General features: G+C 38.7%; 1 protein-coding gene across 1 annotated transcript; it reads right to left on the bottom strand.

Annotated features, from left to right (window-relative positions):
- Positions 1-230: 230 nt before the first annotated feature.
- Positions 231-22700, bottom strand: FAM160B1 (family with sequence similarity 160 member B1). The gene is made up of 16 exons (XM_014310193.2): positions 22565-22700; positions 20483-20652; positions 18234-18338; positions 17767-17889; positions 13134-13427; positions 12068-12264; positions 10788-10902; positions 10606-10682; positions 10312-10504; positions 8939-9108; positions 7972-8115; positions 6192-6282; positions 4343-4486; positions 1640-1780; positions 772-875; positions 231-682 (listed from the first exon to the last, which is right to left on the bottom strand). The coding sequence occupies exons 2-16, from the start codon at positions 20600-20602 to the stop codon at positions 577-579; spliced, it is 2124 nt and encodes a 707-aa protein (XP_014165668.1). The 5' UTR covers positions 20603-20652; positions 22565-22700; the 3' UTR covers positions 231-576.
- Between the last annotated feature and the right edge of the window lie 1335 nt (positions 22701-24035).

Below are 24035 nucleotides of genomic sequence, written 5' to 3'. Positions count from 1 at the left end.
GATCTTAGACTGATAGATTTCTTGGAGTAAACCAATGAGGAATCAAGCTCAGAGTTTTACTTAAGATCTACCAAAAGCAAAATGATCCCTCATTAACATATCCTGTTGTATATGGATTGGTGGATTTTTTTTAACTTCTTCATTTTTAATAACATACGTTGCAACTATAGGTGTGTTTTTCTTTCATACATCCAACTGCAAAGAAAAAGAATTAACACATAAAAATGTTATAAAATTAATTTGCTTTTTTAAAAGTAATATGGTCACAAAGAGCAAATTGGTGCACGTGAGCCCCAGCACATACAAGAGCCCAAATTCTCTAAACATTGTCATCAGAATAACCAAGGTCTGATGGCTGTGATTCTCCATGCAGCTTTTGCAGCTCTTCACACAGAAATGCTGCCTGTTGGTCTCTCCCCAAATGCCTTTGCTCATATTCCAAGTCCATTTGCAATCTCAACATCTGGTGAAAGCAACTTGTCTTCCCAACATCCCCTTTTGTGCCACTCTGCCGGGAGGCACCCCCTTGTCTCTGGCTGTTGTCGGTGGCCTCCGGGGGTGGCTGGCCCGGGCTGCTCAGGGCGTGGCTGAGGTGTGGTACTTGACAAAGGCGATCGCGGCCAGCTCCTTGCAGAACTCCTCCAGCACAATCACGCCCTCTAGTAACGTCATGTGGTCAATGCTGGGACGGGAAGAGAATTGCAGGGAATCAGGACTGGCACACACAAACCCAGCCACGCGTCTCAGAGAACGTGCAATGTATTTACTCACATGGGCCCCTCTGGCTCCAAGCCCAGCAGGCGTTTTCTGACCAGCAGAAGTTTGGGAGTGAAATCTGGGATGCGCTGGATTCTAACCATGAGGTCCCCGACGACCTGTAAAGCCCAGGCCACCAACACACAAAGTTAACACCTCTGCAGAGTGCCTGGAAGTAATGCTCAATGGCAGCCTCAGCGCCCACTTCAGCATCCACAGGCCCACAGAACAACCTGCAGAGAGGCTGCTCTGCCCAAAAAGAGGGTGAGTGCAGAAAGTAAAGAAATACAAAAGCCTTACTTGCTCTTGTACAAATGACATTACTTATTTTGATTACATCAATGATTAATTTGTCTTTTTAAATGCTGACATAGTCAATCAACCAGTGAATTCCTGAGCCTATGGAAAGCAAAAGGGGAGAGAGAAGGCTGTATTTTGGAACAGGGAGGGCTGCTGGGGAGAAAGGGAGCCAAGCCCTCTGTTACTATTGGCAGCATCATTAACAGGCTTCTGACCAGCTTAATAACAGCTGGTGCGTGGGGTAAGCGAGGGACTCTGACTGAGGACACTGCAGTGTGACAGGCACCCAGCCAGCTCTTCCAGGATGCAAGTCTGGCAGGAAGAGATGGAATTGGAGAAGAAGGAGACTTTTGATAAATCCGGGACTTAACTGTCAAGAACACCCTTCATCAGAAAAAAAAAAAAGAGTATGAGCAGAGACACCCATGTAGGCCCAATCTTGATTCAAAATCAGCTTTCAATGACAAACATTTACCAACTTAAAATACCCAGCAACTACTACCACGAATGACAAAGTTATTAAAACATATTACTGCTGTACTTATTGCTGTGTAATTGTGTAATTATTGCTGTGTTTACTCACCCTGACAATCACAGAGAAGAGAGACTTGCAGCCAGAGGCGAGGTTGACGTAAGGATCCAAAAGGTATTCGTGTATGTGAGGATGGGGAAACAGGGACAATTTGGACAATACTGAAGTAACTTGTAAATTTACATCATAGGGCTGCAAAAAGAGGGAAACACAGTGCTTAGTTATTTTCATGCTGGCTTCTTTTCATCCACCTCATGTTTATTTAACTACTAGAACTTTTTATACAGGGTTATGAATACATAAAGATAAAAAGTTAGATTAGAAAACAGGCCCAACCTCTGCTTTTCACAACAGCAGTGCTGTGAATATGACAGTTGGACATTAGATGTTATTATCTGTATTGCTGCTACAACCACTTGAAGCTTTTGCACACTTGTTTATTGCAGGGCAAGTCCTCTTCCTGTAAAATATTTCTTCAGCTAAAGAAATAGCATGGAATCAGCCTAGATTAAACATCTGCTTGCTTCTCCTGGGAAATTGTAAAGTATATGAGCTCAGGAAATTGCCAGAGACAAATCCATGTTTACAGCTAATATGTTATTTCTCTTCTACTTTATTTTTTTCTGGGAAAAAACCACTGCAGAAGGCCTGGCCATTTCGTGGTAGCAACCCATGGGAGATGGGAGCAGTCCTGGGCTGGGAAAGCAGCAGGAAATTCTGAGCTTCTTGTCTACTTCCCTCCCTTCCCCAAATCAATCAAATGGTGAGAGGCAACACTGTCAGATGCTGGAGAATGCTTATCAGTCATAAGGAATAAAACAGTACCTAAATTTCCAGGAAAAAAAAAAGTGCCTAGTTGAAAGGATTTGACCATTCTAGTAAGAAACTTATTTCCATAAAAGCAAGCATTTTCACCATGGCTTCTTTATGTTTCAAAACTTTTTTTTTGGTGTTTGATTTTGTCATCCCAGTGAAAACAAGCTGACATTTTAATTCAGCCCAGAATTTACAAACTAGTAGAACCTCCTTCCATTTTTTCAATGGCAGAACCGACTAAGCTGACAAGAGAGGGACAGACATTCCTTTGGTACACCTCTGTGTCAATCAACCTTGTTGATCTAAGTGGATTGTAGGGCCCTCATTTAATCTCTGACTGCATATTGGCAGTAATACCCTCACTGGCATCATCACACTGAGAAGAGGAGGACTCAATGACCTCAAATTCTCATCTTTATGCTCTCAAGTTAGCATCCCACTGAAGAATAAGAGAACAGATTCTTCCCCCTTTCAGATCTGAGAGATTTGGATGAATTCAGGCTCAGATTAAGACAGATACATTTAGCCATATCTGCACGTCTAAGCTCTCATTAGCTGACTCACCAGAGATCTGACACTTCATACACTGCCCACACACAAACATCTCCTGCCATCTCAGAGCTCCCAAGTATCTGCTGGTCTCTGGATGGTTCCACAGAGATCTGCAAGATCTGTGTTGTAACCACAAACTTCTGGGAATATCTTGGACACCACAAAAATGGCAACAGATAGCTGAGCTCAGGCATCTGAGTGGAGCTTTCAGTCCACAGAGTTGAGGAAGCTGAGTGGTTCACTTTGCACTGACAGAGACACCTACTTGCCTTTCAGCCTAAGAGCCCCAGGGACTACTGGGGCTGCTCTGACAAAATTTCCACTGACTACATGTGCCCACATAAGTAATATTTAGGTATCTTATTCTTGAATTTGTTACCACACACTATTGCATTGCAAAGTTGCCTCATAAATCTTTTGAAATGAAAGCACTTATTTCTTCCAGTCAGTGGCAGTTATTTCTGCACTTGGCAGTCCAGCAATAGATTCATCCCAATCTCCTAACAAACGAAGCTTTCAGCCCCTGGACCACAGATGTTACAGGTAAAAGAGATCACTACATTTTGAGTTATTATTGCAGAGTTATTCTGCAGAGAGAGACAAAAATTCCTTCCATAAATCTATTCACTGCCTACCTAGCTGAACTGTAGGAGAAGGTCTTTAGAGCTGTTTGAGTCAGCCAATTCATTAGGAAGCTTTGAAGGTATGAGCATTATCTGGTGTTCACAAGAGGAGAAGGAAACAAAGGAGTAACACGTGCTGCATTGTTCTGACAGATTGCTGTTGTGATTCCAGCTAATTGAGAGCATTAAAGAAAGCTGCTTCTTCACATAGAGCTTTTATTTCTGTCCATATGTCAGCAGACTCAGTTAAATAGCCCCATATCAGATAAATTCTAAAAAAATTCCCTGTAGCTAAAAAGATTAAACCCAGGAAATTTTGAAGTTCAGGAAATTTAAAAAAAATCTTAGGGTACAGTCAGTTCCACAGAAATTTGTAATAGCAGGAGGAAGAAGGTAGTGTCTAGTACATGAGGTCTTTGAAACAACTTACTTCACTTGTGTGCCTGAGCTATCTTCTGTCAGAAATGAGGTTAGTGAGAACTACCACCTCTGCAAAGCTTTCTGGTATCACAGATTCATATCAGAGTGTTCCCATGAACACTCACAGAACTGATCTAGAGGCTACTCCTGGATTCCTGCACATGTTCCCTGTGCATTTATCTGTGAAAATGGCTCTTGTCAGGCTTATGACCAGGAAAGGGCACATTACACAATAACATGACACTATAATAGAGTGATGGGAATTCATAGGACCTGATGGTGATCCGGTCTTTAAAAGTGATGAAAGTATCAGAAATTGAATTGTTAATTTGTTTTTTCTTACCTGATCGAGAATCCTGCCCATTCTTTCAAACAGAACTTTCAGGAAGTGTCCTTCAAAAAATGACGCTTCCAAATTGCACTTTTCCAAAGACCTGGGAGATCCAGGCCACTCCCACCGTAAGCAAATGACACAATAATCCCGGAACTACAAAAAAGTAGTGAGGAAAACACACTTCAATCTCCATGGAAACTGTTTCATTTCCTTTGATAGTCCATACACCTTAAAACCATAATCTGTAGCTAAATTATAAATCTAATCTCAAAAGATCAGTCATTCTAAAGTAAACACTACCAGTAAAACCACTATCAGCAGGCACCTCCTTTTCCTGGGGATATTCCTGCTACAAGGGTAGTTTGAGAGGCAGTGAGTGGAGAACAGAGCTCCCAAAAAGGAGCTGGGGCCAAAACACAAAGCAATATCAACAATACGCAACCTAATCAGGATTCTTTTGAAGCAGGAATTGCATTCTTAACCATCATCTTGAGAGCAGATTTCCAAACTTCTACTGCATTATGGGTAGCTGGTCTTGCTATCCAAACCATTCTGCTCCCTAATTCCCAGGACAGGAAAGGCATGTGTACATGCAGAACATACAAACTACAAGTATTTCAGGGCTTCCTCTTCCCTCTCTTTGTTTCCTAACACCCCTGGCAGTCTTTCTCCACCTTGCCCCATATTTGCTTTGTGCTCCTGACACCTCACTTGCAAGGAATTACACCTTGAAAGGAGCACAAGTTGAAGCAGAGAAAATAAAGAACACAGGAAGAAACAGAAGCAAAAGAATCAGAAAACAGACTCAAAAATTCTGCATTGATTGTAGCTTACCTACTACTGCAGGCTTCCAGGAATAGCAATGAGGAAGCAGAACAGCTATTTGGATATAATAACAGCAACAGGCAGGGCTACTCTTAGGGGGGAAATATTTTAACAGTAGCCATATCATCGTCAGGAAGTGACAGAAAGCAATTCTGCTCTCTAATAACTCCCAGTACACTCTTTTTCCCAAGACATGAATGAAAGACGAAGATGATAAGTGGTTTCTGGCATCCAAGAATAAAACATAGGGGAATTTTACATCAACCTTTGTTTCCTTATTCTCTACTTTCTATTCCCTTTCTTTTCAGGAGAGACTACAGATGAAGCAACATAAATACAGAAATCCAACGTCCCATCTTTAGCAGCTGATAACGTAATTCCACGATTATGGAATTTTTGAATTACCTACTAAATATAGCTCTCAGTTGCTCTGTTCCTTTGCATAAATTTTTCTATTCTAGAAGATTCACAGAGTTTCAATATGAAAGCTGCAAACAGTGTTCCCTGACCAAGGAAACTATGTTTGTAAAAGCAAAACTTGCCTTTATTTCTAAACAGTAAATCATAAAGCTTTCCCCACCTACCCCCATTCCCAACTTCAAACCTGAATGCCTTAGGCTGTGCATTCCCTGAGATGAGCCTTTATTTGCAAAGTCCCAGATTGCATAACTCCTATGCAGCATTTTAATTTCTCTTTAGTTCTTTCAAACAGCTTGGCAGGCAATTCTCCAAGAGAATGCAGATAAATGCAGAAGCAAATTAAGAATCTATCTGCAGTTCAGGTTTTCTCTCACTGTATTTGTTATATGAATATTAATGCATTTAATGTCATCCATTATTCCCACTAGTGCAATAAAAGGTGAATTCATCATCAAAAGATCTCCAAAGGTAAGTTTTCATTAAAAATGAAAATTGAATTTTCCCATCTTCCATTACCAAAAGATGCATTTAATAGGACTATTTACAGAACCATTTGTATATTCTCACCAGCATTTCAAACTCTCAAGGACTAAGGAAGAGTTCACTGACTTACTTGTCTGTGGGCATCTCTGAGGTAAGTATCATAACCTGTACCCTCCACATGGTATGATGACTTTGCTTCATCAGGTACAAGACAGAGAAAACTGCAGAGAAAAAAAGCACATTAATGACTATATTCCACAGAGCACCAGATCAATACTTCCTCATCATCTGTAGCAGGGTACACACAATGCTGAACTGTCTGGCCAATTAATCCACACAATCTACCATAACTTTATGTGAAGAACAGAGAACACAAAATCTATTTAAGCCTACCTATTCCAACTACTATAGGTAATAACAAGGTATATACTTCAGAACTTTTGTATCTGGCATTAGAGGCAAAGTCACCAGTGGAAGCATTTTCTGAGAATCAGCAGACAGAGTGGAGATTAAAGGGAATAGTCATAAATAGGTCAAGTATTTGCTAAAGGTCAGACTCCATCTTACTAGAGCTAAAACAAAATATACTTGGGAATAAATGAGCCAAAAGAGAAGAAGAATTACAGATAAAATTCTTCTTAAACTACTTCATAGGTAGTTTGTTTACCAGTTTGTTGTGGCAAAAAATGAACATCTAAGACACACCAGGAGTATTTGCATATAAATGTCCCTGTTACAACTATAACTGCCTTTGCCAGGTGTATAGTCAAATACTCTCTCCTTATTATTTCATCAATATCTGATGTAAAATGCATCAGGAAATTCAGAAATATAAGTAACTTTAAAAAAAATAAATTAAACCCATTGAAATTTCTGGACAGAAGATAAAACCCAGTCTTTGGACCCTGATTCCAAATTTCAGCCTTCATTATACCCCAAGAACTGCTGGACACTCCTGTAGAATTTATATACAGAAATATGTAGTATCTGACCTTTCATGTGGAGTTCATCTTATCTCAAAAAATACACATTTGCAGGACACTGCAAATCAGAAAACATTTCTATTCCCTGATGCAGGTTACATGAGGTGAATTTAGGAGAGTGTTCTTTGTGTCTTTGCTCCAAACCATGTCCACCATAAACTATAAATAGTGATACTGGGGGAAAGAGGGCAAGAAGTGATGATGTCACTGTGTCCTGGCTGTCCCTGGGCTGTTTTCTTCCTCTGGCTAACACCTTTGATTATTTCTGGGCAGGCAGATAGGTCAGCACTGACACACCAGTGCTGCTCTGCTACCAAGTATTGACAGAGCAAACAGCCCTCATCCTAATATTAGTTCCTAAGAGAATTACCATCACTAAGTTGCTTAGAGCAGAGCTTGTCTTTGTGATATCCAATTTGCAGTGAGTCTGACAGGCACTGAGCTATGTCACAGGTGACACAGGTGCCCCCTGACTTTCAGGGAACAGAAGGTTATCTCTAGCATGGCAATTATTTCCTTTCATGTCTGTGTTTATGGAACTTTGAAGTTCTAAGGAAGTTTGAGGGTCGTTTTTTCCCCTGAAAGGTTTATGGCAAGGCTCCCCAGACTTGTCCAGGAAGGTCAAGTCCTGTAACAGCATTTCAAGTACAGCATATATTTCTGCAAAAAGCAACTTTTATAATTGTGAATTCTGAGTATTCAACCATTAGCTACAAAGTTCTTCTACTTTTCTCATTTATGTTGAATTAATGCAAGCTCTAATCTTTCAGAAGTAGCTTTCTGATAAAATGCCACAATTTCCTTCTGTGGAGTAATTTTCCCAGCTGGCACAGAACAACATCCATTACAGAGTACACATTTAATTTGCACAGTGTGTGCAGACACCCACACATTCAGACATTTCTTCAAGTCTTTGTTTCAACTCACCTATTTACAATTTTATGAACTTCAGTCTTCCCATCATTTTTCGGATGTTCTGGACTGACAGGTGGAGAAGCACTGAGCCACTCCTGAGCTGACAATGTGTTATCTGGAGACAGATCAGTAAATAATGGATCTTCCTCCAGATCTCTGTGAAATTACATTAGACAGAAACATAATCATCCACAAAATGTTATGGAAGGCAGGAAAATCTCTGGGTCACAAGGCAGGCTGTTTTTCTTCTCTGAACAATAAGGATGTTTGCCAGGACATAACAATATCCACAATGTATTACATAATCAATATGCAGAAATACCAACCTTTGCAAATACCCAACCATGTAAACAACAGATGAGACATTTTTGACTTGGATAAAGTTACTGCATCAAGTCACTTAAAACTTCTTAGCCACATTTGTCACATGAGAGTTCTACTCCAGGACATATTTCAATTATTCTAGATGACTAAAATGGTGTGGCCAGTCCTTACCTCTCCTTCATTAAAATACTGAGTTATAGTAGCATATACATTTTATGTAGTGCCTCACTATTTTATTTCTTTCTTTTATGTAGTGCCTCAGGAATTTTCTTCCATCAAAAATTACTAGGAAGACAAATGTAAGCAAAACACTGAAGTTATTGACTGCAAGAATATTCTGATTGCAATAAAATACGCATAGATTTAAGCTTGGTAGGTGCATAAATAAATTGAGACACGAAGACCTCTGAGTGTCTACTGTTCTGCAAAGAGGCTTGTGGTAATTTTAGATTTTCTGTTCCTGTTCTAAGAGTTTCCATAAGTTGCTGATGTAAGAATTTCTGCATCACTTTATGGATATGGATTACTATATAGAGCACTCAAGTGTTCTCCAGGCTCAATTTTCTTTCAATTACTGGAAAAAAAACCTTGTTTTGTTCTAAAAATAAGGATCCAAGTTATTTGTTGTGAAAACATCTCTAAAAATGAAACTTACACTGCTCCAGCAATCTGTCCATTCTCTACCACATCTTTATCTTCTTGACAGGGAGGCTTGTATTCCATGTAATTTCTTTCTTCCAGATTTCTCAGAACCAAATTATAAAGGATGTGCTCATTGGGTTTTTGCAAAAGGTGCTCAAACATTCTTAAAGTCATTATGCTGATCTGCAACAGAAAGAGTAAAAACTCAATCAACTGATGCCCTGCAGCCCTGTGCTTTTTGCCTTTTATCTGCTTTGTCCATCCTAGAACATTGCAATTACTTACTGACATTATGGAAGCAAACAAAATCATAAGAAAAAGTAGGAAATTATGATGCTACATGTGGTATGAACACGGATGAAGAGTTCACATACATTTGAAAATCACTATGGGAATGCTTTTTTTTTCTGTTAAAATACCTGTTCTGAAATCTGTCAAAATAACAATACAAAGAACAGACAGAGAACTCAGAATTTAGCTTTCTGTTCTACAGTTAGATCCATGCTGGAAGAGGATTATCATTGTGCAAATGAGACCCACAACAGCACTTAAAGTTACCAATAAACACCCAAAAAAAGAAAGTAATACTGGGATATTGTAACTAGATCTATAGGCTAAGATTTTTACATGAAGATGCTATGTAGGCTTTTAAAGGAACACTGACTTTAGGCAATACAAAGACAATTTTTCAAGACTGCTTGAGAGCGCTTAGCTTTGCAAAGATAACTGATTTACAGAGATAACTCATTCTGACAAGGTGAGCAGGTAGGCATACTGAATAAATGGATATGAGAAAGCACAAATTTTTATTTCAGACAAGCTTGGTTTTTATTTGAAAAAGTAGAGTGCTGAGGTTTTTTCATGGAAAAAATGAAGCAAGCAGCTTCTGAGAGGGATTTTACTGAAGTTAATTGTTTTAATGATGCTTAGTGTATGTAAAGAGCTTAAAGTTATCACATCATCTTTTAATTGGCATAGCATATATCCTCCAAGCACACTTAGTTTTTATCTGTATCTTATATGATAATAAGACAGAACTGACACAACATGGAAAATAACAGCAACAAATTAAAATGCAATTACAAAAACTCAGTTCACTCTGTCTTACAGACAAGCAAGTCTAACTGGATATGCATACTGGGCATGCAAATTCACAAAAAATCTTTAGGAAAAAAAAAGGAAATATTAAGGAAATATTGCTAGGTGGAGAAAACATATTGACTTCATTTTCTAAAGGGAATTTGTAGGGCCAGGAGCCAGAATTCTCTTTCTTGGGAAAAGATGTTACTGGATACAAATATGAGAAGTCCTCACAACGGTGTCTTTACAGACTGTCCACACTCCAGAACTGGCCAGCAGACACTCCTGTGTCAGAGCAGCCCTCACCTCATCAGAAATGTGATCACAGTGCTCGATCAGCCTGTGCCTCAATGGATGCCTGTTGATGTCTGTCAGGGTTTCTGGCTCTCTGTGCTCTCCAAGGATGAAATACACCAGTTCCTGCAGCAGCACATCCGAAGTCACCTGACGAACAATGCGGTGCAATAGTGCAGTTGACGTGAGGATTCCAATCTCTGAACTGAACGAAACATTTTCATATCAGTTATGGAGTGGATTTCCACTCCCCAAAAATCAGCTTGATTCAGATGCTGTTCTGCTGTCTTGTAGGATGCTACTCACGTTTGCATCAGCTGAGGTTCCATAACATCAATGAAGAATCGTTCCCGCACAGCTTTTGCCATAGCAACAGCAGTCATCTGAAACAAAAGTACAAAATGGTGTGTCTCAAACTCAGAAGCTAGGAAATAACTGGAACTACTTATTTGCTAAATATATTTGTATCATCTGAACACATTTCAAACCTTTTGTGCTTCTTTGATGAGTTGATCACAGTAGTCAAACCAAGAAAGAAATGAAATCAATGCTCTTTTCCCTGGAAAAGCAGATGCATCTTCTTTGTGGCTGTAGGAATCCAAACTAGAGCACACAGAGGAAAAATATTTATTTAGTTTACACGTAGTTGAAGAATCTTGGACTCCATTCTTATTGAGCTTAACAGAATAATTAACGACCTACTTGTAATGAAGGGAACATTAAAAATGCTTTTCTGCTGATCTTAATGGATCTGGCAGTGCCATCACAACACAGATATTCAGTGCATGCTGAAGGAAAAAGTGTTTCTGGAGTCAGAAGGGAAAACTGATCACCAAGTCTGTTCTCCCAGAATACACAGACTACAGAAAATGAATCAGTAACTCCTGTAGTCACAGAACCATAAAATGAAGGCAATTGTTCTTCTCTACTCTGTAAGTGACCTCAGGCAAGTCGACCAAAACCACACAGTATATACCTGAACTAGAGTGTATCTTTCAGAAAGAAACATCTATCTCAATTTAATGGCTGTAAGGAATAACAAATACACAACTTTCTTTGGTAAAAAACTCCACTGTTTATTTATCCCACAATTTAAACGTGTGGGTTTTCTCCTTCTAATTTCAAACTCCAACCACCAGAAATTTTGCTAGGCATTTTGCAACTATCTTCTTTTGTCTCAGTACAAACAGATCAGGAGCAAGTCATAATAATGAAGGCAGAGTGGGCAAGATAAATGTTTAAAGAATCTAAATTACAAGCAGTTATGATAACAGGCGTGTATCTTTTTCTTCATGCTAATTACTTATGCAGCAACTCTTTCCTTCTTCCTTTTTCTGCAAAAATTTTGAAATAACACTTGGTTAACAAATAGACCCTTCCTGCCCCTCAGAGCAGCTTACAATGCCCACTGTGTACAGTGAGAAATTTATGCTTCCTAAATCCTTGATATCTGCATGAGAATATTAATCCACACCTGATACTACAGTGACATCACTAGAAACTGCTGATGTAATCCAGTGGAAAAACTTGCCCCCTGAGGAATTTCTGCCAGGGACTGGCAGGCAGGCCTGGCCCCATGTCAGAAATCACAGGTACACTGGACACCCAAAGTGCACCACTGTGCTACAGCTCTATCTCAGCTCTGCCCTTGAGGCTTTAGCCTCTGTGTGTGTGGGAGTATTTCATACACATTATCTACCTATCAAATTAGTTTCAGGGAAGGGTGCAAAGTCATGTTGAGTATTAAATACAAAAATAAAATTCTTACCCCCAGTTAATTGCCTCCACTGTTTCAATGTCTAAGGGATCCAGTGACTGAGGCAAGGCTTTGTAGAGGGTGGCCAGCCTGTCTGTCAACAATTCACATAAACAAGTGCTTTGAGTCAGGCACTTGGCAGCTGCTGGTTCTGGCAAACTCACCAAAAGCATGAGACCTTCACAGGCCTTCACTGCTATCCGGCCGTCCTGGCAGAAGGGCATGGAAGAATTAATCAGAGGGTGAATGAAGGCCACTGGAAATCAAGAAGCAATCACCTTCCAAATAGAACCTCTCCATTCTCCCACAGTGTCTGAATACATTTATTTTTGTTGCCTTCTGAGTCATTAACTCTAGTGAATTTGGATGCTACAAAATAAAGATTCTCACCTGATTTTGTGTGAAATACAAGAATGCCAGCTGCAACCTTCCAGCTGACAGATCTAGAGCTGTAGGTCCGATTGAGACCAACATACCAAATCCTATATACCACTCATGTAACAATAAGGAGGTACAGTGGTAGACTTGGTTTTCTGCTCTCACCACTGGTGCAGCAATTACAGGCTTACTCAAACCTCTTCTAAATTTTCTAAAAGAATCTAAGTCTGAATTTGATGATTGAGCTGGGTATAAGGCATACAGCAGGCTTTTTTAAAAGAAAATCCACTCCTAGAGATAGCTCAGATAGCCATTACAAAGAGAGGGGGTTCGGTTAAGTCAGAACAATTGAAAGTAGTTTTAAAAACATTCTCTTGTGATATATTTAACCTTCTGATTATCCTGTGTAGTTTTTCTGTGAAACATACAGCACCTTTACAAGTTTCTTAAAAAACCCACTTATATTATCATCAACAAGCTTAGTATTAATTTTCTAAAACAATATTTTAACTTTAATCTGAATTTACAAAGAAAATTGCCAATTTACAAAAAGTGCCTGCAAAAACTCTCACTTCATATAGCTAAAATAAAATAGTGTGTTTATTTACTCTCTCTGCCCACTTCACACAGCATCCAGTTATTTCGTTTTAGCACACAGAGTGGAAAAAAACCCAAAAACAAAATTAAAAAAACAACTCACAGGACTTTTAGTGAGGTTTAGTAGAGAATTCACTAAATTATAGTCTTGATTTGGACAAGCAGTGGAGGACTCAGGTGATGATGTGACATTGAGTTCATCCAGACTGAAGGAGAGCTCCTCTGCCTGCTGCGGGAGCTCATCCTCCTTCTCCATGAGCTCGGCTCCAGCAGCACCCGGCGTCTCCTCAGGCTGGCCAGGCTGCCCCGTGTCTGTGGTCACGGACTCTTGGTCTTTGATCATGTCTTCTGTGATTACACTTGCTGATTCTTGGAGAGCCATTGCTTTTAACTTACTCTGCAAAGCATTTTTTGGAATTACACAGCTGAAATCACTGTTCATCCTGAAGCAGGAGTTTACTAAAAGCAATTTTTTTAACATCAACATTTGAAGTAGTCAAGGCTGGATACAGTAACCATGTAAAACCATGTACAAGGCTGTGGGAGTGTGGGTGTTTTATAAACCTAGGACACTTTTAAATCTGCTTAAATTTCTCTTAAGCCCTATACATTTCACTTCAAGGCTGAATATGCCATTTACAAAAGGATGGCAGCTTTTTCTTTCACTACTGAAGGCACACATTCACTTGATTTGCCCACAATTTGATAGAGGTTTTTAATTTATCTTATGGGTGGCACGTTTAGAACTTAGCACTTTTTATAAAACATTCCTTTCTGTGTCAAGGCCTCACATTCATCTAATGTCTGAAACACTATTTCCAGTTGGAATCACCCAAGTAAAATAATTCTAAATTTCTTGAGATTTTACCTTCAACAGGAAAGGGAAAGAAACACCTTTTCTGACAGCAGAGTACTCTCAAATTGTGTTTCTCAAGAAGAAAAAATTGAGTAGATTGAATGGACAAAGGTATTAGAAATTAGCATTGGTCACTGGATACTCTGAAAGGTCACAGTGAACCTTCTTGGAAGCTCCAAACCATCTCTGCTTTGCCTGAAAAAAGGCAACCCATCTGTCTTCCCATAAATCTGTCTCCAGCACATAAAAAGACATTTAAATTTGTGCTCTGTGATACCATGAAGAAACTCACAGAAAGGCAAGAATTCAGTGTTCTTCTGGCATAAGTGCAGGTGAGGAATACTTTATTGGAATCATAAATTAGAATGCAGCACAAGACATTTCTTTCAAGTGAGAACTGCAGTGAGATTATAAATCCAAACGGTTCCCTTCTCTATGATAACACCAAAATTATTACAAATATATCTCAAGCATTAATAATTTAAAAGACTAACCATTTGGGGTTAATGGATTTTAGTACAGACAAACCAGCAGGGACTGAGTACATGACAGTGAGGCAGCAAACTGGAGAGCTGCTGTGACTTGCTTGAGGGCCGTGCATTCATTGTGGGGAATTTGCACTGGGCATTGTGATGCACTCACAGAACCAATTCCCTGGAGAAGCAAACCAGTGGAAAAAGCAGCAGACTGCATGCTATAAAATAAGGATGCTCTTTGAATGCAGTAGAAAACTTACTGCTTCAATATGTTTGGGGATTTTTTTGACAGTGTGAAAAGCGCAAGGCTAGCAAAGCAACAAAAAGACGTTTGTCTGAACCAAGTTTGCTATCACCAGAGCTCCTGCAGTCCTTCAGTATCAATATCCTCATCAATACACAGAAATATCTGAATCACAACAGTGACCCTTGCACATAAAGGTTGGAACAGTGTTTCAGTCCTGGACTCAACACTGTTGCTGGCACCACTCAAGCTGCAGGCAGAGTTGTTAAAGGGAAAAGCTTTTTTTTTTTTCAAAACTGGGCAATATTCTGTAAAATACTTATTTTATCTTACAGTGGCTTATTACTTCCTTTCTGGATTCTTCTGCCATTTTAAAGGCCACTGTTTATTTAGCTAAAGCAGTGATGAGAGAACTAACATATATAAATGTATGAATACCCCTAGAAATGTGTCCATAGCTCATTACTCTTACGTTGGCAGGTGACACAAAGCAGTTTGTACGTTGAATAACACACAGGCAGAATCTTTGTGTGTATTTAAGCTTCCTATTGTTTAATCATGCAATTCTGCAGCTCAGCTGCTCACCTGCCTCCTGCAAAGGTGCAAAACAGGATCCTGAATGACCTAATAGAAAAGGTTACATAAAACACATATTCAATGCTTTCTAAACAAAGTACTCATGAATTCAGCATTAACGAAAAGAAGATAATATAAAACCACACTTTTGTATTTTTGTGATCTGTAAACATCAGTTTTAAAATCTGTGGTAGATGATGCCATGTCTAAATTCTGATAGATTTAAAAAGATTTCTATGAAAACATCAAGTGATATCACAGCTGATGAGAATCTCTACTTAATTTGTGGTGAGAAATATAAAGGCGAAAATTCATAGTATTGAACAGTAAAAATAGAAGTGAACAGTAAAGCTATTGTTCATTTTATAAAATGAAGACACAGCTGATGAGAATCTCTACTTAATTGGTGGTGAGAAATATAAAGGTGATAATTCATAGTACTGAAAATAGAACTGAACAGTAAAACTATTGTTCATTTTATAAAATGAAGGTACAACTATTTAGCTGCTATATTAGAACTTTTTCAAGGTCTCAAGAACAGAAATTGAAGCACAGAGAGTTAAGTGTCCCTTTGCCAGAAACAATCAGTTGCAAGGAGTATCTCACCTAAGATGGGATGAGGCAAGTTTACCCTAAAATATAACCGAGGTAGAGGTGATAAATAAACACTACAATGTATATTCTTTCTCTCCGCACAAGAACTAGGAAAACTCAGTTTAAAAAAAAAGGAATACATTAATACCAAATTAAAATTAGTATAGGGAACCTAAAGTTTTTAAAAAGTAGAATGAAGTTCTTCAAGTTCTTATTTCCACAAGAGACATAACTGGTTAAGCAATACAAGTGAAAGATTTCACCTATATTGATGAACCAATAATAGATATATTTATATAAATTCAAAATATAAACCAGCATTCTACCAACAAACTATTTGGCATGGAATCATAAACAGGAAATGAGTTTGAACACACTCAGTTTTTATGTTCATAAAATCCTGTATAAACTCATTGGAAACAGTCAAAGAAGGAAGCAAAACTAACAAATACAAACATTCTCTGGAGAGATCCATCTGCATTTCATCTTACAAGTGTTGGAGACTGGAGGTAGAAATGCCACACAGAATTCTGTAAATTTACCCTTTCATGCATTTGAAAGTGATCAAGTCACAACAGCACCTCTAAGAGGCCAAATGTGAGCAACCAGAATATTCTATTCTAATGAAAGACAATTCTGCACCCCACATAATTGATCTGGAAACAACCATCACAAGCTGTGAAGACAAATGCTTTAGGCTACAACACCTAGAATAATATTATGAAGTAACAGGAGCTACAAGAAATGTTTGCCAGCTTGCCTGAACTCCACAGCCAGCATTCTGTGGAACTAGAGACCCCTTTGAAACTTGGAATCATCTGTTTCTCCATGTCTGTTTTTTAATATTGGAATCTTGCTATTTTGGGGAAGAACACTTATAAAATGGGACAAAACATTGTGGTTCTTATGACTGGGGTTCTCAGGTTTGATTGCAAGGGTACTGTTTAAGAGGCTTAAACCATACAACTTACACAAATATCACTAAAAGTAATCCTGGTTTAGAATTCTACCATATTTTGCATGTAATATATGCAGTAGTTTGCTTCTGAGCATTTCTAATGTTTAAACATTAGCTTTTCAATCCTCATACCATTTCTGCTGCTTGTACGATTACAGTGGATACAACGGCAATCAGGATAATACTTAATTGGGTAAAAATAAACTCAAGATGGATCCTTTACTACTGACATGCAAATGATAATCACATACTTAATGGAAAATAACATCTTTTTGCAGTTTAGCAGTCTCTGCTGTCACAGATCTTGTTTGTGGGAAGCTTGTAAAATAGTCCTGAAGGAATATTTTTCAGCTAAGGATCATGTACTTAATAGAGACTGTGTCACCATAAGAAACAGCAAAATGGGAGCAAAAGGCATTTCTAAATGGACTTTTATAAACCAATTAGTTTTACGTTTCTTCTAAATAGGAACTGAAAGTCAGTCTAGAAATTGTTTATCCTCCCACTCTGATTTCATAATGCCACATGTTAAAGGAGTCAGGCTGTCTTGCAGATAGAAGATGGTGCTGTGTTGTAGATTGTGAGCTGGCACTGCAGCTCCAACATATGTGCCACTACCAAATAAGGGCCCAATCCTGCAGAACACTCAGCAACTTGCAAGGTTTCAGTGCCCCCTGCAATCTGTCCCTTGGTCTTCGTTGGGATGACAAAAACAACACAAGAAGGCCAAGGCCTCCCTCACACAGTGTTTTACACTGCAATTCATATCCCTACTCTAAGGGCACTTCCATTGCAAAGGAAAAGAACCTTGGGCAGGTGTATTTGTGAGCCTTGAATGAAATTCCTGTGAAAATCAGATGTATAAAGTCCCTGGGAGAAAAAAAAAATCTGAACAAGATTTCTAGTATCACAGGATTAAAAATAACAGATGGAATGAAAACTAAGCTATGAATGTGACACTACCAGTTCTCCACTAGATTTTGTGTATGACACAGTAAATACACCTGTAAAATTTTGAATTGATTTACTCACCTCAAGGAAGAAGTTGACCAGGTATGGATCCTGTTTCAGCTTTGCACACACTATACAGAGAAACTGAATTTCTTCATTTTCTGTCGGTGTTGCCAAAACCTCACCACACAGCCTGATTAATTTCTATCACATAAAGTGAAAAATTAAGACAGAAAGTTATTGCTTTTTCTAGGAATAACATACTGAATTATTTTTCTATATACACACTACAATTATGTATAAGTATTGACTGGAACATTTGCTCTGGATTTAGACTGCTATGAACAAGTTTTCTTTATTATTTATGACTTGCATTGCAGTGGCAGTCCAAGACTCCAATCATCAGCACATTATAAAAACAAACTGATAGGCACCCAAGCAATTTCCTTAATTCACTTGACAATGTGAATTAAAGATAACATTAGCTACAGCAGAATAAAAGAAACTTGTTGTGCAAAAATACAGTCTACTTAAAATCTGAACAGTACCTGCACTGGCCTATGCACATTTATGTGAGGAAGAAGAGGTTGCCGAATTCTTCCAAGAAGTTTTGTATAAAAAGCCAGAACTTGCTGTTTCATTCCTGGAGGACACTGAAACAAAAACAGATGAACAACAACAAAAATAGAATAAATGTGGAGAAAAATACAGATGTACATTTTTCGCTCAGAATGGCTAATTAAACAGCAATAATTTAACAGGAAGTATTTTTTACAGGAATCATCAGTTAGCATATTACTTTTATCAATATTAACAGAGATCAATAAAAAATGTTGCATCTCATTACTGTTTTCTCTTTCAAATTATTAATACTTTCCGTTAATTGCTCTAGGGCAAACTTCTACTAATCTTTCCAGAAAATATTCCGTATCATTATGGTGATAAGGGGAAATTAACTCAGAATTAATTTGCTATGGGTCAGATGTCTTTTAAGGTACTGTGCCACAAAATCCAGCAATTCAGTGAGTCAGTACATACAAATACAGAATGATAAACTATAAAAATCTTAATACCTACAGAAGGTTTCTTAAAGTCATGAGCAATTAACCTTAGCCAGCTAAAGTGTTTATAAATGCACAGATGGTCCAGGACGAGAGAAAGCTGCTGCTTTCCCTGAGCAGAATATAAATCACAAATATCTGTGGAACATGCAGACCCTTGTTCTACTGTCCCTAATGCACCACACCACATGAAAGGACTTTCCTATCTCCAGGAGATCTCATGACTTGTGGGCCTTTATGTACCTTTGCTCCTAGCTAAATTCCCCCAAACAAATTCGTTAATAACCAATTTATCAACCACGTTAATAAATGCTGTTAATTTTAACCAACATAATTTCCCTCATCTGCATGTCCAAATGCAGCTGAGGTGGCAACCTGCAGCCCAACCTGGCTTCCTTTCTAAGTAATTATCTATAGATTTTTAATTCCTAATCATTGCTGAGTTGACAAGCAATTCTTTGAAGAGAATGGCAAGATACATATCATCAGGACACATCTACAGTAATGTAGCAAGTCTAACTGACTGCTGTGAAAGGGAACTATTCATTTTGCACCAGATCTTTGCAACATCTTGCAAGCACTGAACTGTGCGTTTACTTCAGATGTATCAACTCACAAGTGGCAAAGTGTAAAGACAGGCTGTACAAGAATTGCCTGTACAGACATATTTGTATGAGTACAGAGTGACTTCTCTCAACTCTTAGAAACACACTACTAATTACCCACTTCACATATGTCACCATTTCATCTTGGTTTCTTGACAACATTTAGAAATTATTGAACGAGCTGTGTTTCTGAGCAAATATCTTTAATATAGCAGTGTTGTGGTTTTAAGCCCAGCTGGAGCAGGTATTTCAGCCTGCCTGTAGCACAGCTGGTACACTAACAGGTACTGCAGACCTCTGCCTCTTCCAGAGCAAGGAACATCTCAGGCTCAGACAGCCACTGTCCTGTGTTGCCTGTTACATAAACTAGATTAAAAACCCATGACAATGTGCAAAAGATTGACTGAGAAGGAAACCCTGGAGAGCTTCATTCATCCTTGGAACAGGATAAACCATGCCTCCCTGAGTCTCCACTGTGATACAAAACATTCTACCCCATGGGCTGCCAAGCTTATTCACCCCATGATCCACCCAACCCCACACATTTCAGCTCAGAAGTCTGCCAAGACAGACAGCAACAAGGATGGACCAAGACCATGAAGGTAACTTCATGTATGCCACAAAGCAGACATGAAGAACCAGATAATACTGCCAAGGTATGAAAGCTGTCTGGGGATCAACTCTAATGCTTTCTGATATCAAAGTCTTTCTGAGCAATAGCTCAGCACACTCAGAAAAGTTAATCAAAAATTTGTATTTAACACAGCACTTTTCACCCAAGAATCCCCCAATATTAAACAAAGGACAGAGAGGGATAATATTGTCTTTTGGTAGCCAGAAAAACTAGACTGAAGAAAAATGTTTCTCCTACTTCTAGTTTCACCATCAGCATGATCAGAGTGGTGAGTCTCACCACTGCCAGCACCTCAGGAGTTTTCTCACCCTGATCACACCTGTAAAAGGCTGTTATTTGTAATATGCTGGTAATATATGTTGGTATATTTGTAATATAAGCAAGCAGCTCTTTGCTAGAGTTCAGTGTCCCACACTACCACCTACTGTAGAACTTAAGTCTCTATCACAACTAGGAGCTCACACAAGAGATAATCTGTTCTGCTCAGAGATACATACATCAGCTTTTCCTAGGGTGTAGAGCGTCTCCAAAATCTTGTGATGTAGCAAATATTCCATGCATGGTCCTGTTTCACCCGATTCCCTCTCATTTTCTTCTTGAACTAGAATATCCAACATCTGTTCCAGGTGAGAGGGAATGTTCGTATCAGTCACAGGAGCTTTGTCATCTAAATAAAAGAAATAGGCAATTTAAGAATGATTGAATGAAATGAATGAAAAAATTGCCCTCATATTTAAGTTCCATTCCAAATTTAAGATTTATAAACACAACATCCATTTAAACATTTAAATTTATATACAGTACAAGCTTTTAACATGTCTTAAAGAAAACTTTCAGAACTGTATCTGAACATGTACACTGGAATATGAACTGGGCAGATATCTGACCTTGCAATGGGGAAAAGGTGAAGTGCCAGAATTCAAAATATGCCGTAATTACACAGTCAAAAAAGGAAAATTTCTACTGCCAGAGAGCAAGCCGAGGGGGAGAAAGGTACAACTCTCAGTCTTCTGTTTAGGATGCACTAGGTCTTGATAATTTCCTCTTTGACCCTTCATACAGTATTCTCAAATCTGGCCTCTAACATCAGCTGAATTTGCAGCTGATCAGTTCCTTCATAAACTAGATAACTAAATAAATGGTTTTTCTGTTGATAACAACAAAGATAATTCAAAATCTGTGCTGTTTATTCTCCAAAAGCTTTTAAATTTCTCTTTTGTACTTTCTGCACTAAAACAGAATTCTGTCAAACTTTATGAAGGAAAGGGTAAGATGTTGATTTTATTGCATTAAAATCATGAAACTGCAGTGGATTTATGCCACTGGAAGTAGGAGCTGGCATTCACATATTGCAAAATATATCCACACATGAAAATTTTCCTCTTTTATTTTTTTCAGCTGAATTCTACATGAACAACTATCCTAGGGAAATGGTTACTACTGTTTATGCAATAATCTAAAAATAACTTGTCACTTGCATGCAACTGGCAACAAGATCACACAGGGAAACTGCCATGTCAGAATGATTTTGGTCTCTGCCACAAGCTCCAGTTAGCCTGGAGTGTTTTGCTTGAATTTCCTACACATAATTCTGCTCCTATTGCAGAGGACAGAAATACACCCACTGAGTGGAAACTTCTTTTTCAAAACACTTCTGAAACTCTGGGAGAGAGGTCAGCTTTTATTCTGCACCACGTCATTGCAGGTGTCAGTTTTCCCTGCCACCCTGTCATTTCCACCTTTGGAAACATCACATAGTGTTCCAAAAGATGGGTATTTGGAACCAAGGGTCACGTTGCAGTTTTACAAGTAAATATTGATATAAACAAGATCATCAGACACAAACATAGACTCAACAGCTCTTCCAGCAGAAGGTCAGAACTAATAGGCTTGAGGAAAGCATGACAACATTCATTTTTAAAACATAACTGTTTCATAACTAGGTCCAAAATTAAAAATTTACAGGCTGCTTAATTGTTGGGGGAAAAAACCAAACCAGGGAAGACTTTTAAAAAAAACAACTACAGCCATATTTCATCATAATATCTATTTTTAACAAGAGCAGTGTAACATCTGAGTAAGGTTTAATAAAACTTGTTGTCTGTGCTATCAAAATACTTTACACTGAGACAAGACACTAAAGCAAAAATAACTAATACTGAGCACATGGAATCCATCTGTGTCTGGTAAAATCTATGACCACAAAATTACTTTTGTTAAAATCTTGCGAAGAAAAAGAAAATCCCTGATGCAAAGCAATAAAAATGTTAACAGCAGGGACTGCATTTCTGCAGCTGTCTGTTTAGATTAAACAGAGTATGTGAAGGCAGAAACTGGGTCAGATGTAAAAAGGTGCAGTTCTCTACATGGTACTCAGGAAACAAGACTTCAACCATTCTTCATGCCTACTTCTACAGATGGAAGTACACAATATTTTTAATTACTAGTTATTGTTGGTATTTTGATTAAAGACACTATTCATATTAGAATTTCTTGATCTCTACTTTTTAAAAACACTGAAATTGTGAATTCTAGTTTCCACAATAAAAAGACAAACCCAGAGTGCTTTTTTCTTTTACCTGAGGTCTCTATGTAGTAATGGGTGATTGCTTTCCAGTGGTAAACAAAATCTTCCTGTAATGGAAGGGAAGGTGCGAGCTATGGGGAAAAAAACACAACAAAAACCAGTTAGAAATGGAATGAACATGCTTGCTCAGAGATTAAATTCAGTTTTATCTTATACTTGGGAGTAAAGTGCTGTAGCTGCTGCTACAATTGTTACTCTCTGCTCTTTTACCTTTAACAAGTACTACATTCATTATTCATGGCTGAGCCCCATGCCACACTGCCTGCTTGTAAACATCAGTAATAATCTCTGTGATGTCTCTATCACCAGACAATCTATTTGAAGCAACAAAAGCAATTGCTCCTACAGCAAAGCAACACTAGAAATGTATGCTTGTATTGTTTAGACCACAATTTTGTCCTGTAAGAAAAAAATCATGTTCTTTTGCATCTACTCTTGATGTCTTCTTCCTTTTCTGTACACACTGTTCTCTCCTCTCCGTCTGCTCCATTAAAAATACCAATTAGTTGCTTTATCCAGTTTTTACCATGCCTTTTTTCTTGTTAGCCACAACTTCTTTTAGAAGATCTTTGTTTAGTTTTTAGGTTGGGTTTGTTTTGTTTTGTTTTGGTTTTTTTTTGGCTCACACCCAGAGCTCGGCGAGTTGTTCTTTTTTTTTTAACAAATATGTTTCTTATTTTATTTCTGCAAGAAAAGGAAGTTTCTTCTTTCCTGGAGGAGTTTGGGATGGCTGGTTGGGTATGAGCAGCATCCAGGAATAACACCGTGCAAGAAGGAAATGCAGCCCCCCAGGCAGTCACCATCAGCACTGTTCTTTCCCCTCTGAGACACACGTGGCCTGTGGCCCATCACACCACAGGCAGCCTGTGACAAAAGGACCAAAATCACTTCACCACTCTGCTCTCCGAAGTGAGAGCTGAGACAAGCACTGAATTTGTGCCCCTGAATGTTTTGAGCTGGTAAAATCTAAAAATAGGGAAAACCCCAACTATTCAATAGATCACATGAGGATCTGTGGTTATTGAGGCCTAATCCTACTTGCTTGAGGCTTTTTTGTTTTTTTTTACCATCAAGTCCTCAAGTCATTCTTTTACAGGCCATCCTGAAATAGGGGATTAACACTTCACAGGATGGCAGCAATGAGCCTGTGGGCAAACAGAAAGAATCCCAAGTATAAACTGGTGTGTCTGTTTTGGAAGGGTGAGGAGCTGAACCATCCTGACAGGACATAGAGTCCAGTCCTTCACAGCATCTCAGAGGGGCTGAAGTTGGAAGGGACCTCTGGAGACCATCCAGTTTAGCCTCCCTGCTACACCACAGTCACCTAGAGCTGGCTGCTCAGGAGCATGTCCAGATGGCTTTTGAATATATCAAAGGATGGAGACTCCACAGCCTGTCCAGCAACCTGTGCCAGGGGTCAGTTAACCTCACAGAGGAAGGTTAACTGAAGGAAGTTTTCTCCC

This window comes from Geospiza fortis, unplaced genomic scaffold, assembly GCF_000277835.1.
Source record: "Geospiza fortis unplaced genomic scaffold, GeoFor_1.0 scaffold1303, whole genome shotgun sequence".
Classification (NCBI taxonomy): domain Eukaryota; kingdom Metazoa; phylum Chordata; class Aves; order Passeriformes; family Thraupidae; genus Geospiza; species Geospiza fortis.
This window is presented reverse-complemented; position numbering and strand designations above follow the sequence as displayed.